Below are 20,519 nucleotides of genomic sequence, written 5' to 3'. Positions count from 1 at the left end.
TAGACTGACCCAAAAAATTCATCGGGGCCGCCCTTCTTCTTTTCTTTAGATCAGAATGATTTGAATATTCTCAATTATTTAATTTATTTTTTTCTATTTTCTAGAGAGAAAATGGTCCTTCAAAGTCTGTAAGACACACAGATTCAGGTAGGTCCTATAAAGTTCTATCTATCGTGACATCACCCATATTACATTGATTTTTCTGCTCCTTCTCTAGAGGCAAACAATAAATAAAATGAGAAATCTTTTTTTGTACGACCGATAATAGTTTTAGAGCTACAATAATATAACTCTGGATATAAAGCCTTCCAGGGTGACTATCTAATTATGGGTTATTTTCTGCTCTACGTATTCATATATTGTGCTCTCCATTACTTGTAATTGTGTGCAATAGATAGTTATGAGCTGCGCTAACACAACGCTCAGCAGGAACCATTCTCCGTGTTCACCAGTATAAACCATGCTGGAAGCTTTTGGAATTAATTAGTTGCAATGAATAGAATTATCTCTTTATTAGAAAGAAAATCAAAAATACGTCTACTAGGATGGTCTCTACAGAAGCTTTATAAAAAATTCAATGGCTGCAAGTTTTCCCTGCCGCTAGACAACGGGTTGCATTTTTATGACCTTCTGTAAGTTGGATAATAGGAGAAGGACATGAAAATACACAGTTACTGGAAATAAAAATTCTACAAATGCAAGAACGTTTCGAGGACTGCTGGACATTATACTTTAGTGCACTTTAAATTTCATGCAGATCGGTGTGTCGCTCAGGAGGCAAAGGAGCGCACAGCTCTTGCCTGAGAACACACACAGACTATGTGACGGGTTGAGTGGAAAGCATAGACTACGATGTCTATGCTTTTGTTGACTCCTAACCCAGCTCTGTGTGCGTTCTCAGACAAAACTGTGTGCTCTTCTCCCTGAGTTGAGCTTTACTCAGCAGGTTTTTGAGTCATCAGTTAGGGTGTCAGGACCAGGATCCCCACTAATCTGCTTAGAATTAAAAATAAATGTACAATTTTAAAAGCTTAGTTGCTTTTTATGAAGTTTTTTCAAGCTCGAGCCATAAAATTGTGATCTGCAAGTAGAATGGGTTTATCAATGGGATTCCTACTAGTCTAGAATATGGAGTACTGTGGAATAAAGAGGACTACCATGTACCCTTTGCATTTTGTGCAGACAGAGCGCTACTCTTGTCCTAAATATAAACCTTACAAGTCTCTGCGGCTTTGTTAAAGGGAACCTGTCACCCCCAAAATTCTGTAATGCTGTAGATAAGCCCCCAATGTATCCTGAAAGATGAGAAAAAGAGGTTAGATTATACTCACCTGGGGGGGGCGGTCCGATCCGATGGGCGTCGCGGTCCGGTCCGGGGCCTCCCATTCTCTTACAATGACATCCTCTTCTTGTCTTTACGCTGCGGCTCTGGCGCAGGCGTACTTTGTCTGCCCTGTTGAGGCCAGAGCAAAGTACTGCAGTGCGCAGGCGCCGGGAAAGGTCAGAGAGGCCCGTCGCCTGCCCTCTGCAGTACTTCGCTCTGCCCTCAACAGGGCAGACAAAGTACGCCTGCACCGGAGCCGCAGCGTGAAGACAAGAAGAGGACGTTATCCTACGAAGATAGGAGGCCCTGAACCGTGACGCCCATCGGACCAGACCGCAGCAGGAACGCCCCTGGGTGAGTATAATCTAACCTCTTTTTCTCATCTTTCAGGATACATCGGGGGCTTATCTACAGCATTACAGAATGGGGGGCTTAGCTCATCTTCGATTTTGGGGGTGACAGGTTCCCTTTAATATTTGTTAATACTCATCTGGAACGCGTGGGAGGCTCCGAGATGAGGGTGAGGCTTCCTACAAGCCCCAAAAATTAGCAAATATTCTGGGAGCCACGATAGTTTAGCAGGAACTCTTGTAAAGCTGCAATGTGCAGGATGACGGGGTGCTTTATCTTTAGAAGAAGAGAAGAAATGAAAAGAAAAGTCGACCATAAAGTCCAAAATGTAATGCAATAAAAAAATCAGTAATTTTTATTATTGGTAAACAGGTAAAAATAACAGTACAACAAATCAATGTACGGTAATAAAAAATGTTTACAATCAATGGAACCAATCCAAGCTGAAATGATGAGTGCCATTCAATATGCAACAAATATGTTGATAGCTAAGTGAAAAATATATTAATAAAAGTTATATTAATACAAAGGTATCCTCCAGTAGTAACTTGCATATACGGAGTTGTATAGATTATATATCAGGTAATAAAGTGCAAGTGCAAAACAGCTCCAAAAGAGTGTCACCGTAAATGCATAATGTAGGTGTATGTATTCCTACACAAGGTTATAAGAGCACAATAGAAATAACAATAGCTATAGATATGAAATAGAGACCATAGGTAATTGTATAAAATAAATCCAACGATAGAGAAGGTAATACTCACTAGAATAGTAGATGTCTCCCTTTCCTGGATGACGTCCTCCCCAACGCACGTTTCATCACACTGCCTTCTTCAGAAGTGGACCCGCCATTAAGATGCACATTCAGTGGCAGGAAGTGGGATGTGGCCTGCAAAAGGTGCTGCGGTTGTGCAAAAAATCTCCTGTACTACAACCTCCAAAAGTTGGCTATTATGTCCTCAACTCTGCGAAATGTGCATAACAATGTTATTCAAACAGCAAAGAAGAATCGCAAATGCACTCACCAACTGCAGTTAAAGGTGTTTATTCAAACACAAAGCAGGACATCTTCACGGCACGGGGGAGAGGGAAATGACCAGAGGGAGTGCGGCAAACGAGACGACGGCCGTTTCGCGCTACACAAGAGCGCTTCTACGGGACCCGTAGAAGCGCTCTTGTGTAGCGCGAAACGGCCGTCGTCTCGTTTGCCGCACTCCCTCTGGTCATTTCCCTCTCCCCCGTGCCGTGAAGATGTCCTGCTTTGTGTTTGAATAAACACCTTTAACTGCAGTTGGTGAGTGCATTTGCGATTCTTCTTTGCTGTTTGGATTCATATGGACTTTTTTTCATGCAAATAGCACCTCCTTCTCTTTCTCGGACTGCCATATCGGACCTGAATGTGTTAATTTGGATTTCCTCTACGTTGGTGTGGGGGGTTGTGCTGCTCCTTTCTTCTTTTGTTGTATAACAATGTTATTATTTAGATCAATTTATAATAGTCAGCCTATATCTAGATTAATTTTGTATTTCTACAGATAAATCACATTAAACTTCCAGCTACCTTCTTCTGTTTCAAATCTCTTGTTTTTTTTTTTTAAATTAGGTTAAATATTATTACTGATTATTGTACAGTTCAGAGAATTTTTTATAAGCTGACAAGTGACACTAATGTGACCAACTTGTGATTGAATGCGTTAATAAGAGTTGATTTTCTAAAGCCTTCCTAGTTTACTGCTGTGCCATGCTATACTGCTCACTGGCCAAAGTTTGCTAATTTGGCTCAGGAAATATTTGAATAGATTGCCAATCGCCTTGTCCCTTGTTACATGGCCAACAAAATTGACTACTGTTTTAAATTGTCTCTTGATAATAAGCTGATCACAAGGCCTAACATAAACTATTTTTCTTACATCAACCTTCTTGACCCCTGTGGCTATAAGATAAAAAAAAATTAATGTCTGGGGTTAAGTAATGCCAGGGGCTGGCTGGCAAATTTTGGCCTAGGGGGCAAGCACATATCAGTGGCCCATGAGCAGCGGCCCATCTTTTTTGTATTTACCTATGGCTACTTCATAACGGGAGTAAAAAGATAAAGCCAAAATAATGATGGGCTAGTTGTGGTCGAATGCTGATTAGATTCTCATTCACTTCTCCCGGGGTGCCACTGAGAGAGGTGTCCATAACTATGCAAATTCTTACTTTGCTGACAGCGTGTGCACAGTGCTCTATCACGATTCAGCAATCTGCAGTGATAGAGGAACTACATAAAATTAACCTCGGGAAACAAACAGTATGCGCCTGGCAAATTACATGTTGTCTTCCGAATTGATTAAAGGGATCCTGTCACCAGTTTTGTCATATATCAGCTAAAGCTATCACCTTATTCAGCGCCTGTGCTGCATTCCATAAATGCTTATATAACCCTTTGACTTCCCCTGTACACCCCCAAAATCGTTTTTAAGTTCTCCCGCTCTGTACGGTAGTCGGGTTGGACCGGTACAATAGGAGTGGTTTCAGGCCTCTCCATCCCTCCCCCAGCTGTGCTTGCCGTTCTTTAATTGACGTGGATGACGCCTCGCATCATCCACATTGCTGGGAGGAATCTTGCAGTTTTTTTTGGGGGGGGGTATACAGGGGCAGTTAGGGGGTTATATAACCATTCATGGAATGCAGCTGAATAAGGTGATGGTTTTAGTTGATATGTGATAAAACTGGTACAGGTTCCCTTTAATGTATTCTTGATCTACTGTAAAATAGACAAAACAGTTCACCTAAAGAAGCCTTATATTGACTTTTTCTCTCTAAGGCCGAAGTCACATTAGCGTGTCACATCCGGTGTGATAGAGTGCTCTGTGCTCCGATCCTCTCACATCAGAGAGTCGTAGCACAGTTGCGGAGGAGATGGAGAAATTATTTTTCTCCATCTCCTCCATTGCCGATGTTGGGTGTAGTCGCATTGCACTCGGGTGATATCTGAGTGCAGGTCGATGTTTCATTTGCATCCATAGACTTATATAGGTGCATGCGATCCGATTCTCTGATGCAGTCGCGGTATGCTGCAAATTGTTTTTGCATGTCAAATTGGCATGGGAAAATAATCGCAGATGTGGGCTGCCTCATAGTTTAACATTCGTCCAAGTGCAATCCGATTTTTTTTATCAAATTGCACTCGTCCGATTACAATGCAAGTGGGAGTGAGCCCTGAACCAGAGTGAATGTTAGTGTAGTGTATGTCATCTGATTAATATACTCACCTACTGCCACCATCTGTTGGACCAGCGCCGTTTTACTCCTCTTCTCGTCACCTGGAAGTGACTTTTACAATATAAGACTATGGAGCGTAAGAATGAGGCTCATAACAAGGGTCCATAGGCTTACATTGTAAAAGAGACTTCCACGTCGCATAACGTGAGCCGTAGAGTCTGAGGAGTGATGGCGTCTATCTGGGGAGGGGCAGAATGGCGCTGGACACCGGAGAAGTGTGACTGCTATATGATATATTGGTGACCTATCCTGTATAAGATCTGATGTCTGTGCACATTATATATTACATACAGTATATAGGAGACTATGTAACTGGTATATGATATGCCAGTGGTGGCGAACCTGTGGCACACGTTCCATAGGAGGCATGCAGTGGGCCGGGGCCGACAGATGAGGAGCCCGATGACAGGAGCCCCTACGTCAGCTGGATGTGCTGTTATAATATTTTGTTATACAGCCCACAAGGCAGGGAGCTGGCGATCAATTTTAAAGAACTGGAAAACTCCTTTACACATAGAGTAAGCAGAATTCCAATACTTCATACTAAATATTTTTAATAACGAATGTATTATATGAATGAAGGGGAATTTTCCATTATGAAGTTTTCATGGCGAAGCCTTCAACTTAGCGCCTTATACTCTGACTTTGTGTTACTGAAAGATTGTTTAGTTGTTAATTATTAATTGAACTAGGGACCGTGTGCCTTCCTATCGTGTATGGTCCAAGTTAAATTGCTAACCAAATAAAGAGTATCCAGCTTCTCTGAAATTTCCAATAATTGAACAATAATGATTGAACTTGTAATAAATCAGAACAACTATAATTAATAGTTTTACTCTCTTATTTATGAGAAACCTTTGAAATGTTCTAATTAAGGTCTTGTAATATAGATTTGTGTGGTGCGGCTTGGTATTGCAGTGCCTATAGCCTGTGAGACTTTACCAAAAACATTGCTTCACGGGCATTTGTCTGCCTTATTAGAGAGGTACTCATTCTAGAAGAATTAATTACCACCATTATTTAGCACAAAGTTTGGAAACACCCTGCTATATTATCTATAACTCTCTGAAAATCCATGTAGATGTGGGCCTCAGTGTAAGCAAAATATGTAAAATTATTATAAACCTTCCATTTAAGCACCGTAATCATAATAACTGCATAAGGAGCCTTAAAAAATATTCCCAATATCACAGTTTGGTGTTATAATATATATATATATATATATATATATATATATTGATTTGTGTCAATATAACTTGTTGCTAATACACACATCATTGACATCACTCCATGTAGATGGGCTTCCAAGCTCTGTTTACCCTCCAGTTGCTATCAGGTCCACCTTGATGTAGCTCTGCTTCTCCTAGTTGACCATGTGCGGTGAGGGCGGTCTCTCACTGGCTTCCAGCACAGCTCTTCTACGCTTATATCACTGACATAGGATATTTTCTACGATTAGAATACACTCTATTCTTCTATGCATTGTATGATCCTGTTTAGTAGTCTGCCAACCTGATTTTATCTTCTGCCATCTGCATCAACATCACCGCATGTGTGTTCTTACATTATTGTTCTGTTAGCTGGTTTCCAGCAAAGAACAACAGTTCTGCACTCCACTGTTCGTAGCCTGCACAATGAAGCACTAAACTGTGACAGGTGCACTGACGGTGCGGTATTTTGTAGTTTCACACCACTGAGCTGTTAGAAGCAGCCATCAACCCTACTTGTGTGAGCTCTGCGGTGCTCCGTTGTGCAGGCAGAGAGAGCTGAGGGAAGGACTGTTGATTTCTAATTAAAGCTAGCTAACAAAGCAATGATGTAAAAACACTTCTAAAGCTATGTTGATGTGGATGACAGTAGATAAAAATCTTTCAGGCAGAGTTGTATACATGGCCATAAATTACACAGAACAACAGCTTAGCATGATAATGTGTGAAATATTTGTGTTAGATGCAGCCAAGCCGGGGGGGCAGACACTGACAGAAGTGGGCCTCCATTCAAAAACCTATGGGACCTTTGTCATCCAATACCTCATGATACTGCACTTATTTAAGTGTTTTTAAGTGTGCTCTCACATTATGTTTTATACGTACTCCGCGGCCCTTTCGGGGCATATGTCCCAATCCACCTCACAAAGCGGGATTCAGACGTATGCACCGACATGGTCAAAGGCTATAATAGTGAAAGCAGAACGAACATGCACTCTGCCATGCATCATTTTCGAATGTGTACGCCTACTGGAAATGGACACTTGACGTATAGACTGTGGCCCTGAATCCCGTTTTGCAAGGGGGCAGGGTTTTGGACATATGCCCCAACAGGGCCACCTAGCGTGTACTAAAGGCAATGTAAAAGCAACCTTACAGAAACTGCTTGCTGCTTTGGTGTTGAAAGTGGGGCTCCTTACTTCTTAGGCTCCTGTGTGGCTGTACACATTTGCACTAATGCTATTGTTTAGCAGAGCTGTTTTGGAAAACCTGTGCTGTTTTACACATTTATCAGTCAGCCATAGGATAGGGCTAGTCTGAAGCACACAGGATAGGGAGGGAGGGGTGTGCAGCACTACATGGAGCAGGGTGCTGCTGGGAAATGTAGTTATAGCAATGTAGGAATAGGGGCACTCTTTCAGCTATGTGACGATGGAACCACAAATGGGTATATGGAGAAAAAAAGACAAAATAGTGCAAAAAATAATCTTTGTTGATCTTTTACTGTGCTTTGTGAAAAATAATGTGATTCAGGCAATAACCCTTTGAGGGTTGGGTAAGCCAAAAATTACTTTACACTGTGGTGAGTGAAAAATCTGACCTAATATGCATAGCCTAAATGTACTAATGTGAGTCAATCTACATAAATTATGACAATCAAAAGTGTAAAGAGAAATGAGTATAAACGAATCTAAAGCAGAAGGTTATCAATGAATAATGGAAGCCATGAGAATTTACTTCCACATAACCCGGGTCTCTAGAGCAGCTGCAATGTGCTTATATGAGTAGCAGGAACCTTCTAAAAAATCAGTACTGGAATGTAACATGAAATGCTTTATGTCACATTCTGCCAAAAGACAAAAGCATAGTAATATGAGGTGAAGAGAATGGAGGCTTCAGTCAATAAGAAAACAGTTCACAGGGAAGCACAGGTTGGAAACAACTGATCACTTTTATTAAAAATCCTAAAGATGTGGATATATTTACTGTTTTTATATAAAAAAGGTATGTGTGTATATAAAATTATGGGTTTGAATGGTGCAGCTGGAGAGTTCCAGCAGAATTTTAAGTGCAGCTCTTGGGTATATTCTATGGTCAACATTATTGACATTCCTGAATAATAAGTACGCCATTTAAAATACCTCTTGAAATAAATTGTTTAGGAACTTACATGTTTGGTGCAGAAAAAAACAAGGATAACAAAATAAAGATTGGGCACATGTAAAAAAGGATACAACATTTAAAACAATGCTAGGGCATAACATGACTAAAGGGAACCTATCACCCCCAAAATCAAAGGTGAGCTAAGCCCACCAGCATCAGGGCTTATCTACAGCATTCTGTAATGCTGTAGATAAGCCCCCGATGTATCCTGAAAGATGAGAAAAAGAGGTTAGATTATACTCACCTGGGGGCGGTCCCAGTCCGGTTCTGGTCCGATGGGCGTCGCGGTCCGGTCCGGGGCCTCCCATCTTCTTACGATGATGTCCTCTTCTTGACTTCACGCTGCGGCTCAGGCGTAGGCGTACTTTGTCTGCCCTGTTGAGGGCAGAGCAAAGTACTGCAGTGCGCAGGCGCCGGGAAAGGTCACAGAGGCCCGATGCCTGCAGTACTTTGCTCTGCCCTCAACAGGGCAGACAAAGTACGCCTGTGCCAGAGCTTCTCGTGAAGACCAGAAGAGGGCGTCATCGTAAGAAGATGGGAGGCCCCGGACCAGACTGCGACACCCATCGGACCGGGACCGCCCCTGGGTGAGTATAAGCTAACCTCTTTTTCTCATCTTTCAGGATACATCGGGGGCTTATCTACAGCATTACTGAATGCTGTAGATAAGCCCCTGATGCTAGTGGGCTTAGCACACCTTCTATTTTGGGGTTCCCTTTAATGGCTCCATTTGTTCAATTGAAAGCAAAGGAGATAATCAGAATAACCTGTGACTAATTAGAAATTAGACTTCATTTGTCCGAAACTTGTAAATGTTCACATGATATTATGAAGCCTATAAGTGGTGACTTTAATGCTTAAAAAGATCAGTTTTATTCTCTGTTCACTGCTCACAAAGACAAGAGAGAACATAAATGCTATGATCACTAAGCACAAGCAGTCTAAAGAGTCCAAAATTGTCTTCAAAGACCTTGGCATCTCAGTTTCAACAATTTGAAATTTTACCAAGAAATTTACTCTTGAAAAAATTATTAACCTTATGGAACATGGTGGAAATAGGGAAATTAAAGCAGTATTTTCAAGTTTTCTCTGGAGCATCTCAAAACAATGTAATGTTGGATTCCTTACTTCTTGGATTCTAGCAGAGCGGGATCTCATCCTTGAGTGACAACTCTGGCGAATAGTAGAACTGTTGTATTAGTAGAACTATAAAGCTCAGCACAAGTTCCGCTGCAACACATTTATCTTTCAGTAGATTGCGTTAGAGTCTACACTGTTATCACTATATTTGCAGGTAAGGCTACTTTCACACTAGCGTCGTTTGGCCTCCGTCACAATGCCTCGTTTTGGATAAAAAACGCATCCTGCAAAGTTACCCGCAGGATGCATTTTTTTCTCCATAGACTTTCATTAGCGACGCATTGCGACAGATTACCACACGTCGCATCCGTCGTGCGATGGATGCGTCGTGTTTTGGCGGACCGGCGGCACAAAAAACCGCTACATGTAACGTTTTTTGTATGTCGTGTCCGCCATTTCCGACCACGCATGCGCTGCTGGAACTCCGCCCCCTCCTCCCCGGACCTTACAATGGGGCAGCGGATGCGTTGAAAAACTGCATCCGCTGCCCCCGTTGTGCTTTTACTTCACAGCATGCGTCGGTACGTCGGCCCGACGCACTGCGACGGGCCCGTACCGACGCTAGCGTGAAAGTAGCCTAGCAGGGCATTTGCACAAACACACAAATCTGAACAGGGAGAGCAGAAAGCCCTGATTTGCAGACCTGCTCTGAAAACCACAGGCTGGTGATTTTACAAGATTTTAAAGATGTTGTCCACTAATTTTTCATTGATGACCTATCCTCAGGATAGCTCATTAATGTCTGATCAGTCAGGGTCCGACACACTTGGCACCCCCGCCGATCAGCTGTTATCTGTGTCGTAGTCGGCGGCAATGGGCTTGAGTGAACTGACTGTGATGTTAAGAGTTAACTCATCCTGAAATGTAACTATTTTTCACTCTAGGCCAGGGTCTGGTGGTTGAGGTTCATGGTTAATGGAAATTAGCTGTACACTATAAAAGATAACGCCTGTCATTACAGGAGAATGACAACAGATTGAAAAAGCAAAATCAATTGCAAACTAATGAAAGCAATTTATTAATTTGACAGCACCCCTTTAATGACAGAACGCAATGAAAGTTGGTTGAAAATGTAGAACATACTGTATAACATAAGGGCTGAGCTGAAATAAAAAACTAAGGAGGACCCTATTATAAAGGCATAAATTAGTGACTTATATAGAAAAACAACAATCCCTGTATGAATGTGTACAATAGACAGATGAAGCCGCACTAGATCTCTTTCAGTGCTTAACTGCATTATGTTTATAGGCTATAAGTTGAAGCTTATAAAGAAGAGTGCATTCTTCTTACAGTTTTGTTTGGCTGCTTTGTTGCCTCTGGGACTTGAATGTGTTACAAGAACAATGAAATCAAAGGATTACTAGTGCATTTTACAGTGAAATGTGTTCCCAAGTGTAAGGAAACCCGCTTTTAGTCAAGCTTATTGGGCTCTATAGCTGGATAATAACCCAACTCACACATCCAGAAATTCACAAGAGTCAAAAAGGGAGAAAATAGGACTGTTGTGATCAGTGAGTCTTGATCTAACTCCAGTTGAAAATCTTTGGAGTAAGCTGAAGTCTGTTGGAAAAAGGAAACTTGCAAGCATACAAGAGAATTGCAGTAAGGCTACGTTCACATTTGCGTTGTTGTGTGCTGCGTCGGCGATGCAACGCACAACGCACGCAAAAACGCATGCAAAACGCTGCGTTTTGTGACGTATGCGTTCATTTTTATAGCACAGAAAAAATGCAACAAGCAGCGTCCTCTGCGCCCTGACGCTTGCGCCCAAAAAACGCATGCGTCACAAAACGCAACACAACGCATGTCCATGCGCCCCCCATGTTAAATATAGGGGCGCATGGCGCATGCGTCCCCGCGGTTGCGCCCGACGCACCGCAAATGTGAACGTAGCCTAAGGGCTCGCTCACACTGGCGAGTAGCCAGTGTATAACTTGAACATGTGATGTCTCATCGGATAACTCTTGCACCGATGTTAAACTATGGAGCAGTGTCAACTAGTGTATATTTTCTCGTGTCGAGTCGGCATGAGAAAGAAATCAATGCAATTGGCAGCGTATATCAGACGGCGTGCACCCATACAAGTCTATGGGTGCGTGCACAACATCAAATTGCATTCGGATGTCATCCCAGTGTAGTCCGATATATGTCAACTCACAGAATGGAGAAGTTGGAGTAATTAAGTTCTCCATCTTCAGAAAACCATCAATAGGTAAGTACCTTTGCTTTGCGCTAATGAGGAAAGACAACAGCGGTACTGAAATACACAGATCTTATATACACAATATAAAGTGATGGTAACAATCCTTAACAGGTTTGAACCAGAAAAAGGAAAATGAATGAAAAATTCCCACAATACAACAAAATATGCAAAAAAAAAGGAACGTTAAAGTAGTAAACAATACAGGTAAAAGCAATAAGTATAAGCACAACATTGAAAAAGCTATATAAATCACAGTGAACAACAGTTATAAAAGGTATAATACATTGCAACACGCGGGGTAGAGGTCAAATCAAGCTGCAAATAGTAAATAAAAAAATGAAAGTCAAAAATGGATACCAGCTTGATTCCATTCAATTTTGTGCATACACTTATTGCTAAGCTTAAAATAATTCTGGGCCTCATGGATTGATGGTGCGGGTCTTGCACCGAGAGGGCTACATAGGCACCGCATGGGTCTTTTATAACCGTCAGAACTAGTCGCCCGCATCTAGGTTTTAAACACCAAGAGCTGTGCTAGTTTATCTGTTATCGTACGAATCGGCAACGAGAAGGATATTTAGATGTTTCTGTACTGTGACATCTGCTATTGTACTTAATCTACTGTACTTTATTGGTGGAAGACGTTTGGGATGGTAAGTGTAAGAGACACCTTGTTTGCATTGTTTCTACTTTTGGAAAACTTTAATTAAAACATTTGATTTAAGAAAAAAAATTGTGGACAACACCTTTAAAAATGCAGATACCGGTAGTTATATAGATCAGAGCAACAAAATAACCGATCTAGATCATGACAGAAACTCCCAACATCATATATAATTAGAAAAATGGAGTAACTCCAAAAGTGAAGGATACAAGTGACACCTCCACAAATCCACACTAGTAGTAAAACATCCGGACCCGAGGTATCAGATTCACAAAGTATATAGGCCATATAACAACAAGCACTATATGTCCCAACAGACATCTAGTCACACACAAATGTACAGGACTGATCCTCACCCATCCTGGTCGTAGTGTGGAAGTGGAACGCCAGCCCCTACGCGCGTTTCGTGTTGGCTTTTCCGGGGGGGCCGAAGTTTTACTACTAGTGTGGATTTGTGGAGGTGTTACTTGTATCCTTCGCTTTCGGAGTTACTTCTAAATGACTATGTGTTTTTTACAATTTTGTATATGGTGACTTTAATACTTTGATTCTATTTTGCTATTGAATAAATGTTACAATCTATTATCAAAAAGACAGTATTTTTTACTACATTTTTCTAATTATATACCTTGCAGCATCAAATAAATGAGTAAGAGGTGAAAGGTATAGCCGACATTTTAACTATTATCAGCTTCCACGGATCAGTTACATAGTGCAAAATGTAAGAGTTCAGGGCTTTACTTTATCTCTGTGTCTTGATCTTGGATTTCACAAAGAAGCACATAGAGGACCCCAATACCTACAGATACCGACAGAACAAATCCTGGCACGGTGTACTGGGCTCCGTATGTATGGAGGTATTCTCCCCTATAAGCAATGCTATACGGCTCCATAACCTTGGACAGATTTTCATTGTTTGCCCACAGATGCACCATCATATAATAGCTTTTAGTTTGATGTTATTTGGAAATTAGGATTGTGTGGACATTTGCCGTCATTATAAGAACAAATAGTTTAGTTAATGGAATTATAAACACTATCAGATTGTGTCAGGTAGAAGGTAAAACAGATGCAAAACTGTAAGATAGATAAGCTAAATATCTTATAATTATGGGTCTCATGTATCTGTCTTTATACGCCAGAAAAGTGCTACAATTCTGTTTGAGAGTCTGATGTATATCAGCCTAGATATTCTAACACTGCTGCGATTGCTTTCATTGTTTTATGACTTTTAGAATTTGCATGTTGCATGTACATTTGATGCAATCCGCCAGGCGGACTATACCGTCACCTTATGGCAGCTATGGATCATCGCCTATATTTTTGGAGAGCATCTTTAGTAAATTTGGTGTATCTTCCAACTTCTATCTGGTTAATTAAAAAAATCATTTTACAGGGAATATGTCGCCAAGTTTTCGCCAACTAATCTAAGTGCAGTAATGTGCCACTTTCTGGGCTGCTGATGTAGTTTTGGTAAAAAATATTTTATCAGTAGGAGATTATCACTAGAGGACTAGTAAACTTGCAGCCATGTAGCCCTCCATATTCATATGAGCTCTGTATAACCCCGCCAGATTTCTACCAATGCGCTGTGCACTCAAAAGCGGCTCCATTTTAACAACAACATTTTTACACATTTTTCATATTTTTGTGCAGATGTTACTTTAAAATCTATATTGTATTCTACATTATTTTCATTTTGTTGCACTATTGTAGTTTTATTGCTAACAGGTAGTACCAGGTCAGAGAGGGAGCTCATTTCTTCCTCATAGCAGCAGAAGGAACACAACTAGGGATGGGCAGAACGGTGGAAGTTTGCCATCTGGTACCTGACCCAAACTTTCTATAGACTTCTGTTTGGGTACCAGAACAAACCTGAACTTCCACCAGAACCCGAACCCCATTGGAAATAATGAATGCCCGAACAGCTAAGAAAAGAAAAAAAAATTATCTTTCTTTTTCGCCCCACCACGGACTTACCCCAAACACTACATCGCACTTAAGCAGAAAGTCCGTGCTCAGCGTTCAGGCCTCAACAGTGACTGTCCGGTACGAATGACCAACATTTCTCTTCTGGTTCCCCCTTATCTAAACACAACATGGCATTACACTGCATGTTAACAATAACTAACCATAGCTATATTCTTACATTAAGATACCTAGTAATTACACAGAAGCACGTTGACTTAGTGGAAAATGCTTTGGCCACAGCCTTTATTAAAAATTAATTAATACATAGATAACCAACAATAATTCATATAATAAACTACTTACAACCAAAACCGCTGCTTAGCCAAAGCTCAAGCCCGTTTACCTTTTATAATACCTGCTGTCCGTTCAGCTTTGTGACCGACGAACCCATAAACACTGCACTCACCAAGGCCTGTGTGCAGAGAATGATTCCTTTAATATTCCTCTCCTGGAGACCACTATAGCCCTCTGCTTCCCTGATACTGTGGAGCTTCGGAACCCCTGGAATACCATGATCGCACCGCTAAAACAGTGTTCCTTACATTATGAGTTTAACTCATAATTGAGTTATTTTCAGACATACATATGTTTTAGAGTGTCCCCTAGCCATAATGTTTTGTAGCAGCCACACTGCAGGAGAATCTTAGCCCATGGTCACACAGAAGGAGCTGCAGAAAGTCACAGCTCAAGTAGGAGAATCTTGTCATCTGGACAATTATTAGGTGTGTACTCCACAAATCTGACCTTTATGGTAGAGTGGAAAGAAGAAAGCCGTTTCTGAAAGCAGGCCATAAGAAGTCCCATTTACAGTTTGCAAAAAGCTATTAAGGGGACGTAGCAAGCAGGTGGAAGAAGGTGCACTGGCCCGATGATACCAAAGTAGAACTTTTGGGGCTCAAAGCAAAACGCTAAACTAACACTGCACATCACCCTGAAAACACCATCCCCATCATCAAACATTGTAGTGGCAGCATCATGCTGTGGGGAGACTTTTCTTCAGCAGGGACATGGAAGCTGGCCAGAGTTGATAGGAAGAAGGATGGAGCTATATACAGGGCAATCCTGGAAGAATACTTGTTAGAGGCTGCAAAAGACGAGACTGGAGCGTTGGTTCACCAAGCCTAAACATACTGCCAGAGCTACAATTGATGGTTAAGATCAAAGTATTTTCATGTGTGTGAATGGCCCAGTCACAGTCCAGACCTAAATCCCATTGAGACCCTGTGGCAAGACTTGACAATTGCCTTTTACAGACACCTCCATCCAATCTCAGTGAGTGAAAGCGAGTGTTCAAAGAAGAATGGGCAAAAGTTTCAGCCTCTAGATTTATAAAGATGGTAGAGACAGACCCCAAATGAACCGCAGCAGTAATCACAGGGAAAGGCGTTCATATGAAGTATTGACTCGGGGGGGCTGAATACAAATGCACGTCACAATTTTCAGATTTGTATATTTAAAGTCTTTAGAAAGCCATGTATCATTTCCTTTACACTTCACAAATACTTGCTGCTTTGTGTTGGCTATTGGCTATTTAATATCTAATACATAGGTTTTGGATGAGCTAATGCTGTAGGTTTACATACGTGTAATGGGGCAGGCGTATGAGGTTATCCCTATAGAACATATGCCACATGTGTTTACAGGGTTTCTTATGAAGCTGTATTGCAGATGCCTGCTCAGATTGTATACGACCCTTTCGCTCTATAGGACGGCGGGTTGTCATCATCTGTTATTAGTTTTTTATTGCCAGCTTTCAGCTTATATTTTCTGTATGATACAGTTACTGTACATTAGAACCACATGGGAAACACCTCAGCCGCATTTGCATTGATAATTTGGATACATGAATGCACATCAGTCGGAGATCTAATGTAATGTGCTAAATGCTTACTAATTTTAACATAAATTCATTTACAGCATCTGGGTTTCCCGCCAGTGCCAATTAGTGACTTTGTCTGCAGATCATTATCTTGCTAATATGAGCATATTCTGCCGGTTGTGATGTTTAGAAATTAATCCTGGCATTTTTATAATAATGGAAGTTTCTTAGCTAAAGTAAGGTCTACCCACCTAGTTAAGAACACAAATACACTGCGGCATTATGTGGGATGCAGAAATATCATATTTCTAGTAGATTACATTTAGCTAGGTCATTATTTTTATTTCTCAGTCCTACCGTACTAAGAAGGATCTCTTATTAAATAATGTCTGTAAACTGGGTTGCTTGATATGGGTGTCTGGCATCTATTAGGCAACAATGGCAGTGAAACCCTGTCATACTGCCTGATCTTAATATATTGCATTGATCATATTATATAGCACTGTGCACCTACAATTGATAATTTTGCCTTTCTACCCAATTAATTATTCTCCTTTTTCTGCTCTATGTAGCAACATCAAGTCTATTATCCCTGCATCTATCGTCCCCCTCTTCAACTCTGGGTCCTAGCTTCTCCTCTCCCTGTCTTAGAGTTTTACAGTGATTCGTGGCTTGTGCAAAGAAAATTGACCTCCTATTTCTACATAGAGCTTAGAAGGATTCAGCTAGTCAGTTCTTAATCACGTGATGTCATAAACCTAATGGAAAAGAGATGAATTAGCTGGGTAGAAAGGCAAAATGAGCAATTGTGAGTACACAGCACTATATAATATGATGGCTGCAATATATTAAGAGAATAAGAACTTTGATGGGAGGAGTGCTTCTTTAATATCACTATGTTGCTCTTTAAAGAATAAGCTAGTTGATCCCTTTATGACTTCTAAGCACTTATTCATCAGCGAGAAATCACGTTTTGAGGTTGTGTCTGGAAGTGCATTGGGTCGGGAAGATGCACTTCTAAATTCTCAGGCTCATGCTGTATTCCCAGCCTAGCAGCACCCACACTTTGTTAATTGACAGCAGGTCAGTGGCTGTGTAACAGAGCAAACAACATAGTAGGGAATAGCTGGAAGTGCATCATAACTTCCCATTGCACTTCTAGGCACAAGTTCAGAATGCAATGTTTTGAATCTGGAGCAGTGCTTTGGGTCATAAAGGGATCAACTGGCTTATCTTTTAAAGGGTAACACAACTATATTAATGGTTTGGGAGGGGGGAGTAAAAGTTTCTGATAAGTTCCAGTTAAGATTCTAGAGTCCCTTAATAAATTAGTCTAATTTTTGTCCAGTGCTCTTTACCCTAACACCAGAATATTAAATGCCAGTCTGAAGGGGGTTGTCCACTGCTAGGACAACCCCTTCTAAAACCAAATGTTCGGCCCCGATGAAAAAATAAAGCCTATACTCACTTCCCGTGCCAATGCCATTCTCGAGATCTCGGACTTCCTCTTCACGTTCAGTTTGTCCAGAGGCTGAGACAGTCATGCCAGTGCTGATTGGGGGTCGGGCATCATGTGTCACAACACCGCATCATAGCCCCGGAGAGAGCGAGTGTCGGCACGGGAGGTGAGTATAGACTTTATTATTTTATCAGGGCCGAACATTTGGTTTAAGAAGCGGTTCCAGTATTCTGTAGACCTGATATTTACGGACTTGTCAAGATGAACAGACCATTGTGTGACAACTTATTTTCTGTCTCTTAGTGGTGGCCATATATGTTGTCAGTCCATAGTAAATAAATATAGGTGAATATTGAGGAGTACAAGAAATCTTCAGAATATGGAAGCATCTGTGTATTATCTGCATATAATTTGCATTGCATCAGTATATCATCATCATGGCATTAAGTTTTTAAAGGGACTACCTTATGTAATTCAATGTTTCTCTAAAATATAGACCACCATTATTAATGATCTGTAATATGAATGTATTATTGATAACTTGCTACAATATCACATATACAGTGGGGCAAAAAAGTATTTAGTCAGTCAGCAATAGTGCAAGTTCCACCACTTAAAAAGATGAGAGGCATCTGTAATTTACATCATAGGTAGACCTCAACTATGGGAGACAAACTGAGAAAAAAAAATCCAGAAAATCACATTGTCTGTTTTTTTAACATTTTATTTGCATATTATGGTGGAAAATAAGTATTTGGTCAGAAACAAACAATCAAGATTTCTGGCTCTCACAGACCTGTAACTTCTTCTTTAAGAGTCTCCTCTTTCCTCCACTCATTACCTGTAGTAATGGCACCTGTTTAAACTTGTTATCAGTATAAAAAGACACCTGTGCACACCCTCAAACAGTCTGACTCCAAACTCCACTATGGTGAAGACCAAAGAGCTGTCAAAGGACACCAGAAACAAAATTGTAGCCCTGCACCAGGCTGGGAAGACTGAATCTGCAATAGCCAACCAGCTTGGAGTGAAGAAATCAACAGTGGGAGCAATAATTAGAAAATGGAAGACATACATGACCACTGATAATCTCCCTCGATCTGGGGCTCCACGCAAAATCCCACCCCGTGGAGTCAGAATGATCACAAGAACGGTGAGCAAAAATCCCAGAACCACGCAGGGGGACCTAGTGAATGAACTGCAGAGAGCTGGGACCAATGTAACAAGGCCTACCATAAGTAACACACTACACCACCATGGACTCAGATCCCGCAGTGCCAGATGTGTCCCACTGCTTAAGCCAGTACATGTCCGGGCCCGTCTAAAGTTTGCTAGAGAGCATTTGGATGATCCAGAGGAGTTTTGGGAGAATGTCCTATGGTCTGATGAAACCAAACTGGAACTGTTTGGTAGAAACACAACTTGTCGTGTTTGGAGGAAAAAGAATACTGAGTTGCATCCATCAAACACCATACCTACTGTAAAGCATGGTGGTGGAAACATCATGCTTTGGGGCTGTTTCTCTGCAAAGGGGCCAGGATGACTGATCCGGGTACATGAAAGAATGAATGGGGCCATGTATCGTGAGATTTTGAGTGCAAACCTCCTTCCATCAGCAAGGGCATTGAAGATGAAACGTGGCTGGGTCTTTCAATATGACAATGATCCAAAGCACACCGCCAGAGCAACGAAGGAGTGGCTTTGTAAGAAGCATTTCAAGGTCCTGGAGTGGCCTAGCCAGTCTCCAGATCTCAACCCTATAGAAAACCTTTGGAGGGAGTTGAAAGTCTGTGTTGCCAAGCGAAAAGCCAAAAACATCACTGCTCTAGAGGAGATCTGCATGGAGGAATGGGCCAACATACCAACAACAGTGTGTGGCAACCTTGTGAAGACTTACAGAAAACGTTTGACCTCTGTCATTGCCAACAAAGGATATATTACAAAGTATTGAGATGAAATTTTGTTTCTGACCAAATACTTATTTTCCACCATAATATGCAAATAAAATGTTAAAAAAACAGACAATGTGATTTTCTGGATTTTTTTTCTCAGTTTGTCTCCCATAGTTGAGGTCTACCTATGATGTAAATTACAGACGCCTCTCATCTTTTTAAGTGGTGGAACTTGCACTATTGCTGACTGACTAAATACTTTTTTGCCCCACTGTAATACTGATGAATACATATTGCAATTTCTTAAAATATGCTTATGTACATCTAGCCTTACATATCTTCAGGACTACCGGCATAGACTGTTTCTGAATATGTCCAGGATACTATGTATATGGCTATAATTTCCACACAAGGTGCCTGTTATTACTAATAGGGCTGCATCACCAACACGTGGCCTGAGATCAACATTAAAGCTACAGGTCCAAACAATGAAACATAGGAGGTTTGGAGTACTCCATAATATATACTTACTATGGAAAACAAAATTTCCGTTAGAGTTTATTTTTAAAGAAAAGCTTCAGAAACTTTAACCACCCTCCAAATCCTTTATATGACAGTGGCTCTTTAAAAGATAAGCAAGCTAATCTCTTTATGACCCCAAAGTGCTGATCCAGCAGTCAGAAATTGTGTTTTTGTGTCTCAAAGTGCATTGGGGCATGATGATGCACTCTCTATCTGTATTTCCCTACTTAGCAGCACCCTGTCCTGCCGATTGCTCTGATACAATGGCCACTAGCCTATTAGACGACCTGTCAATCAGCAGGGGAGGATGCAACTAGTTAATAAATACAGCCTGCAGCTCAGGAGATTTAAGTGCATCATTCCAATGCACTCCCAGACCCAACTACAAAATGTGATTTCTGGATCAGTGCTTTAAGGTCATTAAATAATTGCCTGGCTCATATTTTAAAGGGCAAAACAATCTTATGTATGGTTTGGAGATGGGTGTACATTTTTGACTGGGTGTCTTTAAACTGACTTTGGAATTTAGTTCTGCT

The 20,519-nt window shown here is 41.1% G+C and overlaps 1 protein-coding gene across 3 annotated transcripts in view; it reads left to right on the top strand.

Annotated features, from left to right (window-relative positions):
- The window catches only part of VAV3 (vav guanine nucleotide exchange factor 3), a 237,549-nt gene that overhangs the window by 182,733 nt on the left and 34,297 nt on the right, over window positions 1-20,519 (top strand). For all 3 annotated transcript variants that reach the window (XM_069737388.1, XM_069737389.1, XM_069737387.1), the window contains exon 19: window positions 105-147. In XM_069737388.1, the coding sequence (XP_069593489.1) occupies window positions 105-147 (43 nt within the window). The remainder of the gene's footprint in view (window positions 1-104; window positions 148-20,519) is intronic.

This window comes from Ranitomeya imitator, chromosome 8, assembly GCF_032444005.1.
Source record: "Ranitomeya imitator isolate aRanImi1 chromosome 8, aRanImi1.pri, whole genome shotgun sequence".
In the NCBI taxonomy this organism is placed as follows: Eukaryota; Metazoa; Chordata; class Amphibia; order Anura; family Dendrobatidae; genus Ranitomeya; species Ranitomeya imitator.
The sequence above is the reverse complement of the archived record's forward strand: the minus strand, read 5'-3'. Positions and strand labels throughout refer to the sequence as shown.